This window comes from Neopelma chrysocephalum, unplaced genomic scaffold, assembly GCF_003984885.1.
Source record: "Neopelma chrysocephalum unplaced genomic scaffold, ASM398488v2 Primary Assembly neopelma1_26, whole genome shotgun sequence".
Classification (NCBI taxonomy): Eukaryota; Metazoa; Chordata; class Aves; order Passeriformes; family Pipridae; genus Neopelma; species Neopelma chrysocephalum.
The window spans coordinates 25764214-25778277 of record NW_020897695.1 but is presented as its reverse complement, the minus strand read 5'-3'; the positions used below and the strand labels follow the sequence as shown (position 1 = coordinate 25778277).

At 40.4% G+C, this 14064-nt stretch overlaps 1 protein-coding gene across 3 annotated transcripts in view; it reads right to left on the bottom strand.

The window, feature by feature from the left end:
- LOC113964108 (collagen alpha-1(XV) chain-like) overlaps window positions 1–14064 on the bottom strand; it is a 129818-nt gene that overhangs the window by 41873 nt on the left and 73881 nt on the right. For all 3 annotated transcript variants that reach the window (XM_027675983.1, XM_027675984.1, XM_027675985.1), the window contains 5 exons: window positions 13366–13428; window positions 10246–10281; window positions 9575–9727; window positions 4798–4866; window positions 1866–1910 (listed from right to left, as the gene is read on the bottom strand). In XM_027675983.1, the coding sequence (XP_027531784.1) occupies window positions 1866–1910; window positions 4798–4866; window positions 9575–9727; window positions 10246–10281; window positions 13366–13428 (366 nt within the window). The remainder of the gene's footprint in view (window positions 1–1865; window positions 1911–4797; window positions 4867–9574; window positions 9728–10245; window positions 10282–13365; window positions 13429–14064) is intronic.

Here is a 14064-nt window from a genome sequence, read left to right as displayed (position 1 = left end):
AAAAAGAGAAAGTAAATGCAGTAAAATGGGTAGTAAAAACACAGCGTATTTTTGGTAAAGTGATGCTCAGCATACATTTGTGAATTGGTTCTGGGGGTTTAATCTCCCAGTTGCCACCCACATCTCAACAGTTTCTGGTCACCGCACATTATTTTGCTGAGCATCTACCAAGCCGCAGGCCTGAACTTTCATTTCGATGTCTGAAATCAGCACATGGTAACATTCCCAGATCAGCAATGCAACCGTGGCCTTGTGCCTCTGCAAAGGACCCACCATGTTCCTTCAAAACAGTTAACTCAGTTTCCCCCACACTACTGCTCTCTCCACCTACCCAGCCACAACATCACACCACTGTGTAATGCGCCGTTTCGCCTTTGGGACTGATTCTGGAGTACTTTAGCTCTAAGTGGACATGGTTCTTCAATTTCATCGCAGACAGAGAATATGCAATTTTGTTTACTTCATTTGAGATAGAGAATACAAGCAGGAATAAATCATCAAGGACCTACAGCCATTGCCTCAAATGTTATGCTTATGCTTGCTGCTTTTTAGGAGTGCTTATATTCATGAGTGCATGAAGACTCTAGATTGTTATTATTATGAAAACAGTTTTTCATACTAATAAAAGTGAAAGCAAAATTTGGATCTATGCTTACGTGCTGGGAAAGAGAGAAAACTGATTGCAACAGGTCTTCTCTGACAGCTGTACTACTGTGGGATATTTGAATGGTGAAGGCTGCATGAAACAGAACGATACCTTCAACTCCTCGTGATGCATTAGCTCTTGGTTTTTGGAAGTGGGTGGTTGTTGTATTTTGCCACTGTTGCCTAGTGAAGTAATTTATAATCATGAAAAGTGGGTGTAGAATTCACATCCATGAGAATGATACTGTATTATAACCACTTTATATTACTTTTGCCCTAGTATACCTGATTTTGTAAGATGTCAGGCAACATGTTCCTTTCTGTTTCTCCTGTATCTTGGGGGTCATTGACAAGACTCAACAACTAAAACATTAGTGTAGGTGATGGTGAAGTCTCTTGGCTGAGGTTTATGACTATCTTCTCAGTCCCAGTCCAGTTCCTGAATCCTAGGAATCATGCTACCTCCATTCCTGAAGTGTTTGTAAAGCATCATTTCTTAGAAACAAAATTTCTAGCTAAGGGAAGAGAAGAAGTTCTTAACAAAAAATGTATTTTCAGCATGGAGACTCGGTGCCTACTCGTGTGCACAGAGAGGCATCATGTGAGAGCACATCTATTCTTGCCAGTCCTTTGCAGCATCACTCACCAGCACGTGTTGTGCAAATTTTCATTTTTTCACTTGTAAGTAATGTGCTCCAGCATTAACAGGAGTAGTACCCAATGGAGGGGCTTTTTCAGCCTTACAAGCTGAGCTCCATAGACTCTAGACGTAGAGGTCTGGTCACATCTTTGATGGCTGTTGTCCTAGGAATCAGCTGCATGCAGTTATTGCTGGCAGTGGGTAGTCAGTGATTGTTGCTGTGTGTGAGTTCAGCTGTAAATTTTAGGGGAACAGGAGGGGGGTCCCCACCTACTGTCTTCCATTTCCTGCTCTCTCAATGCTAATGTCATTTCCCAAGGCAATGAAGACTTTGAATTTCTTTAACTAATTTCTAGGATCATGCCAGAATGTCTCCTCCTGCAGATTTCTCTTTCAACAGCAGACATGTAACCTCTGGGAAACCAGAATGATGTATAAGTGACCAAAAAATTAGTATACGAATTAGTATACAAATCTTAAACAGAAGATGTTTTGTTCAGGCAAATTCTGGGAATATAGAAATAAAAAATATGAAAAATACATGCCAAAGCCAAATAGATTAGCTTTCAAGTGTTTGTACCTTCGGTCCTAATGGTCCATGCTGTCCTTGTCTTCCTGCAGAACCCTATAAAAACACACTGAATTTACTGGTAAATCCACGTGACATTTCATAAAAATTTTTGTCAGAAAAAAACCTAATTCACAACCACTGTTTTTGTAACAGTATCAACAGAGAGTAATAAAATATAAGCATTGTTTCAGGGTTGTTGTTCTGACAAATACTGCCTTGTTCTGTGTTATCATGCAAAGATCTAAAGATTTCTTCTTACAAAGACAACTCTAGTGTTGTCACTGAATACTTCACATAGTTTTAGAAAATATTAAAAATAAAGTTATTCAATTGCATTTATTGCAAGAGGTTGCTTTCAATTGCCTACAATTTTTTGAATTTGCTTTCTTGGCTAAAATTAACATATGTTACCAGTTTAGAGGTAACACAGTCTTGCTTGGTTTAAAAGCAGTTTCCCAAAAGGTTTGTTTTAAAAAACATTTGGAAATGCAAATTCCTGTCATGTCTCTGTATGGTGACATCAGTTGTAAAGTACAATTATGACTCTTTGATGGTAAAATGGACAACAGTTCATTATTGATCACTTTCGAAAGTTGAATGGAAGAAAAAAGGAATTCAGCAAAGTGATTGAGTTGTCTTTATCTGGAATATGAAGGCACTAATAAATGTTAAATAATGCTAAAACACAAACAGAACTTTACACTGATCTGTGGAAGAAAGAGAATAGAAACCCTGGAAATGAGAGCTGAGCCTACAGACAAAATAAATTTGATACTTCTACTTCAAAACGTAACCACTATTTTCTGATAAAAGACGAATAAAAATTTCAACAGGTACAAATATAGTGCCAATAAATGTAATTTATTTCCTACACATAGTGATAATAAATGTAATATATTTCCTGGCAGATGCTTCGAGTTGCAATTCTCTTAGAAGCAGATACTCTGTTTTCACCCGAACTCAACTGGGGACTCTGGAGTTGTCATGGGTGTAAGTGGCTCATAATGCAGTACCAGTTAGTACATAAAAGCATTTTCACGATCACAGCAAAAATTTACTTTTTTTACTGACTCAAATTTTGCGGACTAATTGAGCAGTGACAGGAAAATTTTGTTCAACTGCAACAAGGCATTTTTTGAATATTTATAGCTGAGTCACTTGGAAACAAAGCCTATTATAAAACTAAAAATGAGAGTAAGGCTGTCATTAAGGTAGGTCAGAATAGGGAATTTTGGCCCTGGTTTTGGACATTAGCTTGTTTCAGCTAACAAATTCAATTCTTATTTTTGCAACTTATTTTGCGCCACTTTTTTTAGTATCCAGGAAAAGGCATAAAAGGGGTCAAAGGTCTCTAAGCTATCACACTGAGTCAGCTATAACTTCGGTGACTCATGATTATTAGTATTTTAAACCAACACAGTAGAGAGCTGCTCAAAGTCACTCCTGTCCCCAGTGTTCAGTTGGTTTCTGATGACTCATGGAATCATAGAAATAGGGTTATACAGGGCCTGTGGAGGCCATCTAATCCAATCATCCCCTCAAAGTAGAACTGTCACCAGCTCTAAATCAGGTCAGTGTCTCTGTCCAGCAAAGTCTTGATAACTTCTAACAACAGGTCTTCTGCAAATTGCTCCAGTTCTGCACCAACCTCCTAATGAACAGGCTTCTCATAAGTCTTAGCCCGAACATCTCAAGCTGTGAATTGTGACCACTGTCCCTTGTTGCACCATCTGACACTACAAGGAACAGTTTGGCTTCATCATATTTGCAGTTGCCCCTCAGAGACTTGTCAGCGGCTATTGGATCATGCCTTGGTCTCCCTTTTTTCCAGACTAAACCACTGGAGCTCCTTCAGCCTCTCCTCATTGGCCATGGACTTTAGGTCCCATGTCCTCTGTACAGGTCTCTGCTGGACTGTGTTCTCCACATCCTTCTTGTAGTGAGTACAAGAAAGTGGCTTCAGTACTTCAGTGCAGCCTCACTAGCCCTGAGGGAAGGCCTGTAACAATAACATCTCTACATCTGTATCTTTCTGATACATTCCAGTGCAGGGTTTGCCTTATTTGCAGTGATTGTGCACGGTTGCCTAGTGTTCAGTCTGTCATCTATCATAACCCAAGGTCAGCAGCAGCAGCACTTTCTCCAAACTTGGACAACAAGAGCCATCCTTACAAATCTATACTTTGAAAGTTCAAACATTTCTTTTGGAGTGAGCACAGGGGCAGGGCATCTGAAAACCAAACTAGAACTGTGCAGACAGTTCTGTAAGAGAAATGTTGGATAATTGCCTGCTTTGGGAAAGGCATCATAGGCTGCAGTTTTGATGATATTGCTAAGAATGAAAGTAAATCCAAATGATCTGTAGGCACTGATGCATTATATTCCCATATTCCCTACTTGATTATTTAAAGTGTCCCACACTAGCAAAAAATGTCCTGAGACACAGTGATGGAGGAAAAAAAGCATCTCTTTTTCTGTGACATTGATCCACACTACTGGGAACAATTTTTTAGTTTCAAAGTGGCATGTCAAATTATGCACATTTGATTGTCAGCTACAACATTTCCGTTTCATTTTCACATACGTAATTCATCTTCATATGCAAGAAGGGAATCTATTAGGGTAAAAAAAGAAATAGAGAGCTAGATAATATCATCCCCCTATATCATCCTTTAATAGCTCAAGAATATACCAGAGTAGAATCTAAAAATCATTAGCTAATGAGGTATCAGAGAAATACTATTCATATTCTTTGGAGGACACAGTTGTTGTATTACCATTCTAGAGCAAGTGAATCCAGTCCAGTATAGTGACTTTAAATCTATAGCTAACTGAGGCTATATGTTTCCAAAAAGCAGAAAGGAGGACATTTTTGTTTTGAAAAAATCTCTCAACAACCCAACAACAAACTACACTCCCTTCCCCCAAAAAATCCACTTACCTTTGGCCTCTTTGATCCTGGAATTCTGGATTCACTTAACAGGCCAATGGTACCTGATCCTTCCATGTCCTAATGGAAGAGAAAAAATGCTGCAGAATGTAAGAATTTATAATTTTGTAACTGCTCTATTTTCTGGAGTCATGTAAAAACCAGAATCATATATTTTTATCTTTTCTCATTAACCTTTTTTTTGACCAATGGATGATGTTCTGGAGATAGGCTCCACTCAAATGTGATAAAAACATATTGATCTTCCTTACAGAAACTCAGTTCTTTACTATCTGGCCAATTTGACACGATTTCTCCAGCACTTCAGGCTGCACAGCATCAGGCAGAAGTGAGACAGCATCACATTCTAAGTATGTACTATGTTTAAGCATTCTGTAGCAGTATTTTTCTGTTTAGCATTTACCTACCACCCAGCTAGAGAAACACCATAATGACTAGTAAGGGTTACAGAACTGACTTATGGCCAGAAGAACTTGCAGATAGTTTGGTAAGAGGAGCAATAATTTTTCACAAATGAAGATCCTTCCTAATTGAAAGCTGAACTCCTGCCTAAAATACAGCTTACTGAAATTGAGCAGAAAAAATATGTTCCATCACAAAATTGTACAATTCATTATGTTGAAAGGGATCTCAGAGGCCACCTAGCCCAACCTACTATTGAAAGCAGTGTCAACACTAAATTCAAATCAAGTTGTTTAGGGCTTTGTCTCCTCAGGCCTGGGAACTTCCAAGCCTTCTCCAGACTAAGCAAGCTTGGTTCCCCGGGAATTTCCTTATTGGTCATCTGCTCCAGCACACTGTCTATTGCCATGACCTTCAGTTGAATTCAGAAAGAAGTCTGTGTAGTGGGAGCCTTTGAGAGGAGCATCCATATTTCTGTGGAGATTTTCTAGTAGTTTTAAAGGAAACTACACAGAAATCAACAACCTCCCTCCAGCTTTCATTGTTCTTTGACATTCCAGATCCATGGTAGAAGCAGGAGCTGCCAGTTGCAAAGCAGCAAAGAAATAAAGTTGCAGGCTGCCATAATTACCTGCTTCACTCCCAGCACCATCCCTGTCATGCTCCTATCCCTTGTCTTATGCTTAGTCTAGACTTGTCAGACTGTGCTTCAAAGTATCTGGATGAACCACACCAGCAGGAAACTGTTCACTTGCTTTTAGCCACAGTTTTAATTACAGCTGTGCTGGCTTATTTTTTGCCTTTTTCTGAAAAGGGAAAATCTTAATCTTTCTTTGTTCCACTTCCTTGCTCAGAGCCATACAGCTTTTATTTTCAACATCAGTGCCATGTGTTGAATCCTCTCACTTTCCTTTACATCACTAAAATGGCAGAAAATATGCTATTTTTGGGTATGGGATCATTCTGGGATGGTTCTCTAAACTTTTAGTAAATTAAATTGGCTTGCTGAAGAATTGATGGAACACTGGTTGTTAGCGCATGTGAAGGGTAAGCATGTACCAGGAACATCTGAGATGGGAAAAGGAACAGGAACAAAGCAGAATCTCCACCTCTCAGTGACAATGAGCCCTTGTATCAATTTGTCATGTTTAGAGGACCCACACTCCTTGCCTACTTGGCTTTATGCTAGTTAGTGACTTGAAATGGCTAGGATTAGCATAAGTGTGATGCACTCTGGTGTCGGGGTTGACAGCGGGTCTGTCAGCACCTTGGCACTTACTGACGAAGCAATGGATGCTGACCAGATCAAGGTATACCTCTGAGATGGACTGAAAAGAAAGGACTTAAAATGGAGGCCCTGATCCTGACAACATACTGCAGCATCCTGAAGACACTATCCCATGGGAACAGAGAACAGTGTCTCATGAAAACAAGAACACTGTCTCATGAGAACAGAGACCTGTTTTGAACAAGAGTGATCGGGAAAAACATCTACATGGGAGAAAAACAAGTGCAGGTGCTTGGACTGTTGTGGGAACTTTACAGGGCTGTTTTGAGAAAGAGCAAAGTTGTTATGAGAAAGTAGAGTTTAGAAAATGCACCTATTAGCTGTTAGAATTTTGGTGTGTGAGTTTGAACTGTCCTATCCGTGTGAATTACGTGTGCTCAAAAACTGTACTTAAGGAGCTGTCACGCAGCTCTGCTGTTCCACTTTTTTCCTGGAAATAAACTTTACTGGAACCTTTTTGTGACGCACGATCGTTCCTACCGCGACACTCTGGAGATGGTATAAGGGAAAGGGTGGGAAATCAATTAGATGAGCTTAAGCTGCTACTGAAGGACAGCCTAATGCCGGAGTTATGGAAAACATCAGCTGACCTGACTCCACTGAAAATGAGAGATTTCATTCTTTTGCCCTTTCTGCCAATTCCACAGGAGCAAGAGAAGCAGAAGGAATGCACAGCTGGAATCAGGTCCTTCCTTTTGGGGCCAAGGAAGACTTTTCACATTATTTCACCTGAGATTGAATGTTATTCAGACTTTCATTCTGCTCCACCATCGGCCATCAATGTATCAAATACCAACAGAAAATGTCCTTATATTCTCTTTGTTAAACCAAACACTCACTGCTTAGGGTAAACCACAAATTGTGTTTCTGAGTCCTTTCCCTTGACTGCTCTGTGCCAGTCTGTTTTTCCCTTTAAGAGGGTGTTTGGTGCCTGCTTTATATAACACCATCTCTTTTGACATCTGCATGTTTTTAATGGGTTTATCAGGTACCTTCTGCAGCTCAAACTGTTCTTTTGGCAAGCATAAGTGCCAGCAAACCCCATGCCATTTGGTTTTTGCACATAGCTGATCACAGATGCTAACAAGTTCCAACAGGAATGTTTTGCAGAAGCAGCCTTACAGCAATAAACAGACTGCCAACCAAAAGGCAGTGTCACCCTAACAAACTGGCAGACCATGGTGCCTTAACAGATGGCAGGGGTGGGCATTCAAAAGATCATCTAGAACTAGCAAGCCTGTTTACAGTAGTATTCCTCACGGTGAAATGACAAATATGCCAATTTTGCTTGGACTAGATGAAGCTCAAGATAAAGCCGGTTAAGATATTTTTACTGCAGTTAGAGCTGAGATCCTTCTGTGTTTGCATCCATAAAAGTGGGGACTTCCACTTTTCACTCTCTTCTGCTCATCTGCCTATTTTGCTCCTCTGAGACTTAGGTATCAAAAGTGTCAGAATTCGATCCTAAGTACCTAACTGCAGGGGAACTCTTTGGGGCATAATGAGGCCATGTTGGCTTCAAATAGTGTGAATGGGAAAAAGTGGAGAATCTCTCAAGACTGGGCCCTCAAGGGTCACAGAAGATGACTTAAGTCAGAGAAGCCATCATCCTGGGCTAAAACTCAGACCAGGCTTGGGTTGAAGGTGTGACTTACCAGGAGTCCTTAACTCATTCTGAGACAAGCATTTACTAAGGGAAGACTCTGTACCAGTCTTTATGGTGTGTCTAAGTTAAGGCAATGGAGTGTTTGCACAATTAAACTTTATGCTATTCCTTTCTAACAATTACAGTGATGGCAATTAAGAACTTGTGAACCGCTGGAGATATTTTTTTGTCCATTGAAATCCACTGAGATTATTAACCAATAGTGTATATGGTACAATATTATTTAGTCAGACATCAGAAAGCAAAATATATCTCTAAATAAGCATTAGTTGTCACCTCTGTAACACCTCAAGGTGTCTCTAGAGTAACAAAAAGAGAAATAAAAAAAGGGGTAGTGCAAATACTAGGAAAAATATGTAACTAAACTGGTATCTTTTAACCACCACCACTTTTCTGCAGCAGTTCTATGGATGGCAGTAGTTTTGGTCTAACACTGCTTACTTCTCTGATGAAACTGCCTTGAGCTGCTATGCAAACTTTTATTATATCCCACGACATAAAACACTCCGGAAAGTCTTTCCCGAGCCAAACAGCTAAATTAGAAGTGAAAAATGCATGGAAAAAAGAAAAAAAAAAGGAAGACACATATATGAATATTGATGTAGACTATTCCTCGACCTCTTTTCACAAAGATGTTAATGTAACAGCTCTAGTTCTTGAACCTGGGTGTGCATTCCTTACCTTTCTGTACTGCAAAGCCACCTTCTGCTCCAACAAGATCATCTTAACAAGCAGCTTTCAAATGATACATAAAACTCATCTTGAGTTTGCCAGATCTCATGTTTTACAGTGAAGAAGGTATTATTTTCAGAAGTATAAAGAGTAGCATCTGCAATTTTATTTTTTAATAGAACATTTTTCTTCTACGTAGAACAGCCCATGAGGTCAGAAATGACCAACATGTCTCTGTATTTATACTTTACACCATGCCATGCCTAAACTAAACTTATGGCCTCATGAGTGACAGCATGGGAAATGCCATAACTTTAGGGGTGTCTGGAGTTCCCTTTTAATGAATACTGTCAGGTCTCTGTGTACATTTTGATCACTGGTCTGAATTATTTACATGAGAAAAAATGCTAAAGAATTTTCCCTTGTAGTACCGTATTTGAGTATTTGAGTATTTTATATTAGCAATGATATAAGCATCAAAAATAGCACCTGAACACTGTTACCACTAAATAGTTCAATGAATATTGCCCAAAGAAGTCAATTACTTCCATGGTCTAAGCATGGCCAGTTTTATGATCAAATGTAAAAGGAACTGTAGGCTACTCCTAGGCAAATTTCAATCTAGAAAAAATTATTCTCCCTGTCATAAATTCATTCACAAATACCTGTGAAATACACATTGTCCCTTCTCTGAAGGAAATATATTCATACCTACAACAAACTCCATAATAGCAAAGTACCTCAAATCCCAAGCTATAGCTTAGTCCTGGTGGTCCAGGAGGTCCAGGGGGTCCAGGAGGCCCAGGAGGTCCTGGTGGTCCAGGTTTCCCAGGAGATCCGAGAGCACCGGCTTCTCCTTTGGGGCCTATTGATCCAGTGACTCCAGTATCACCCTAAAATAAAAAGTCAGTCTATTCATATACTAAATATGCATAATTAGATGCAAGTAAGTAGATCTATAGAATCCCAGAATGGTTTGGGTTGGAAAGGACTTTCAAGCTCATCTAGTTTCAATCCCCATGCCATGGGCAGGGACAGTTTCCACTAGACCAGGTTGCTCAAAGCCCTGCCCAGCCTGGCCTTGGTCATCATGAAAATGATTGGTCACCTCTGATCATCTTCATGGCCCTCTCCTGGCCTTACTCCAACAGTCTTTGTCATGCTGGGGGCCCCAAGGCTGGACACAGTACTCCAGGTGCGGTGTCATGAAAGCAGAGTGGAGAGAGAGTATCACCTCTCTCAACCTGTTGGCCAAGTTTCATAAGGAAGTATGTTGGCCAACTGAGAAGCCAAGTTCATTGACTTCATTAGGTTTCACAACAATAATCTTTTAGGCTTCTCATCCCTTTTTTAGTAATGTCCTGTATCAGGGTGATACTGTCACTCTATAAAGACACTGTCTTTTTGTTACCTTTGGACCAACAGAACCAGGAAGACCTTGATCACCCTGTAAAAGAAAATCAATCCTAAATACTTGCAATAAGAGCATTAGACACGCAACAAAAACAAATTGATGATATTTTTCCTTAATAAAAATGCTACAGATTTCTGTGTTATTTAATTTGATGTCCTTTACGTGAATGTCCTTTATCTGAAACACCAGATCTCATAGTTCAAAAGAAAACTATCTGTAATTCAGGAGTTATAATAACATATTAATAGCTCTGGTCTGATATGCTGACAGGACGCAATATTGTATTTTAATTATTGCTGCAGATTTTAAAGGTTTAGAACATGCAGAGTTAAGCATTGCAGGTCACATCCTCATGCTTCTGAATGCAAATGTCAAAATTCTTATGGGATATAAGAAGTGGAAACTGATCCCACACACGTTGTCTAGGGCACCATTCCAAACACAGGATGTGATGAGTAGTATGATTTTAAGGTTCCTTTGCAGCAATCCAGATTTTACCAAGATTTGCTTTTATACACTTCACTTACATACTGGTTTTTTCCACTTCTAGTTCATTGAATAGACAGAAAGTCACAGCATGCTAATACCTCTTTTACAAATTGCACTGAATCTAGTGGAGTTAATTGTTATATTGGCAAGCTCCTGTCCTTACTTACTCAACAGAAATATTAATTTAATAAGGTCTGAAAAAAATGAGTAAGCACCAGGAGTAAAATGATAATTTTCTTCCAAAAGCAATGGCAAAACCCCATGTTAAATGTTACTCCAAGGAACAAACTGAATCTATTTGCAGTGCATCCTGCAGTTTCTCCCTGTAGTCTTCCCTGGATTAATTGGTAGCAATGATTAAAATAGATACTGTAATATAGATTAAATCAAGGTTTTCAGAAAAAAATTAGAAGAAGAAATGTAAAAAATCCTATTATGCCAGTGTGCTTGGGATTGTATTGAGTGGATGCAAATATGTAGTACTTAATTTCTGACTGAACTTTTATCAAATATACACAATGCAGCAAAACACGCTTAGTGAGGGAAAACATTCAAGTTTTGTCCTTTTTTTGAGGATTATGCATTTTCGGAAAATTTACCATCTCTTCCAATCACTTCCCTTTCCACATCAATCTCTTCCTATAATATGCAATTCAGATTCAGTTTACTTCAGCTAGACTTCTTTCTATTCTTAGACTCCTTCCTGTAAAACACATACCACTGATGACAATGGACACAGATTTTGGGTGCCTGCTTTGTAATATATATATACTGCGTTTTCTGGATAGCTGCTAGTTCTCATGTGGGCTAAAATTTTAGCAACCTCAGGCTTTTGAAATCACAACTCAGAACCTTCAGCCTTCAGAGACAAAAAGAAATCAATATTCCGGCCATTTAAGTCTTGCTTTTTCATTGCTCTTACAGTATGTGAGCTTACAATGTACACTTGGGAATCTATTTTCAAGTTCTTGTGCATAAAGTGTCTTGTAGAAGCTCACTAGAGGATGAAATTGTCCTGTAGTCTTTGTCTCTGTTTTCTCCACATCCTTCTTGAAGTGCGGTGGAAAATATCGATTCAGTACTTAAAATGCAAACTTTGTAGCCTTCCATACTGGGTTTGCATGGCAAAATCTTGGTAATGGGCAGGCTACAGGCGTGGCTTCTGTGAGAAGCTGCCAGAAGCATTCCCTATGTCTGACAGAGCCAACGCCAACCGGCTCTAGGACAGACCCACCAGTGGCCAAGGCTGAGCCAATCAGTGATGGTGGAAGCACTTCTGGGATAACAGAGTTAAGGAGGGAAAAGAATTACTGCACAGGAGCAAATGCAGCCAGATTAGAGAGGAGTGAGAATACACAGGAGGAACAGCCCTGCAGACATGAAGATCAGTGCAGAAGGAGGGGGAGGAGGTGCTCCAGGGGTTGGAATAGAGATTCCCCTGAAGCCCATGGTGAAGACAATGGTGAGACAGGCTGTGCCCCTGCAGCTCATGGAGGTCCACAGTGGAGCAGAGGTCCATCTGCAGCCTGTGGAGGAGCCCTACACTGGAGCAGGTGGATGTGCCTGAAGGGGACTATGACCTCCTTCAGGAAGGAAGGGAAGTCCACACTGGAAGCAGGCTCCTGTCAGGACCTGTGATGCCATGTGGGACCCATGCTGGAGCAGTCTATTCCTGGAGGACTGTGTGTGGAAGGGACCTGTGCTGGAGCAGTTCATGAAGAACTGTGGCCTGTGGGAAGGAATCCTGTTGGAGAAGTTTGTGGAGGACTGTCTCTCGTGGGAGGGACACCCTCCTAGAGCAGGGGAAGAGTGTAAGGAGTCTTCCCCCTGAGAAGGAAGCAGTGACAGAGCCAATCAGATGAACTGACTGCAATCCCCATTCCCCATCCCCCTGCACTGGCTGGGGTGGAGGAGGTAGAGAGATTGGGAGTGAAGTTAAAGCTGGGAAGAAGGGAGAGGTTGAGGGAAGGTGTTTTTAATATATGGTTTTATTTCCATTATCTGATTCTGACCTTTTGATTGGCAATACATTAGATTAATTTCCCCACATTGAGTCTGTTTTGCCTGTGACAGTAATTTCTGGTTGATATCCCTGTCCTAATCTCAACCCATGAGCCTTTCATCATATTCTCTCTGTCCATCTGGGCAGGGAAGTCACAGAGTGGCTTTGGTGGGTCCCTGGTGTCCAGCCAAAGTCAACCATTCCTTTGTCTCCTGTTTGCCACATTAAATGGTTTGAGCTCCTTCAGACTCTCCTCACTTGTCACATAAAGTACTGTCAATCTGCACCAGGCTGGATTAGCTGGAGTTCTCTCTTTCCCCCTACAGACTCACCTGTCTGAGCCCAGTCATGATGGGCTTTTTAGTGGCAAATCACAACAGAGTAGTTCATATTGCATTTTGAATATTACATGCTGCAGAAAATGAGACAGTATCCAAGAGGAAATTCTGGATTTTTGAATATGCCTGTTGAGATGTGTTCTAATAAGCCATTAGCAGCTGGATTCCAATAAAAAATATTGAAGTCAACTGCTAATGTGTTGCAGGGACACCTATTTATGATTTTTGCAGCCTAGAATTGACAAAGATTTTCCACTGAAGTAGGGGCAAGACAGACATTTAACTTACCTTTTCTCCCTTCCATCCTGGTGGGCCAACCACTCCATCACGACCAGGAGGACCTTGAGGACCCTGTGGATGATAGTGAATCAAAGGCAGGTACCATTTGAGAGCCCAGTTTCTAGCACATGTATGTAAGTATTTGGGACCAACTGATGATACAGTATTATCAAAGACTAATGTGTAGCACCAGGTAGTACCTCACACCATTAAGTTTCGACACTTTTATTTCTTGTCTTTTGAGAGTTTGGCTTTGCATCAAAACAGTATTTAGATGTATTTTAATAGAAAATTATCAATGATCAAACAATCATAAAATAATAAACAAAAATAAAACCCAGCATGCTGTGGTTATAACGTTAGCATACAAAATAATAGTGCTATCCAAGAAGGTTTTGACAACACTGCAAAAGATGCAATGGGGTTGAAATCCCCAGGCATCTCAGTTATCCACACTTTTGGCAATATCAGTGCTAGATGAGACCCAGTTGAGAAAACCTTAATATTGACAAAATCAGAATGTGGCCAGGTAATCAAAGAATCATTAAAAGCAGCTGTGATACAGAGGGCATGATGTCAAACAGGAGGCTTCTGTGTTGTCACTGCAAACAGAGAAGCCGGTAGGGTGACAGAGGTCTTGATTCACACAATTCCAGTGATACGGGAACAATGAGGCTGGGTCTCACCTCCCCATGCAGGGGAGTGCTT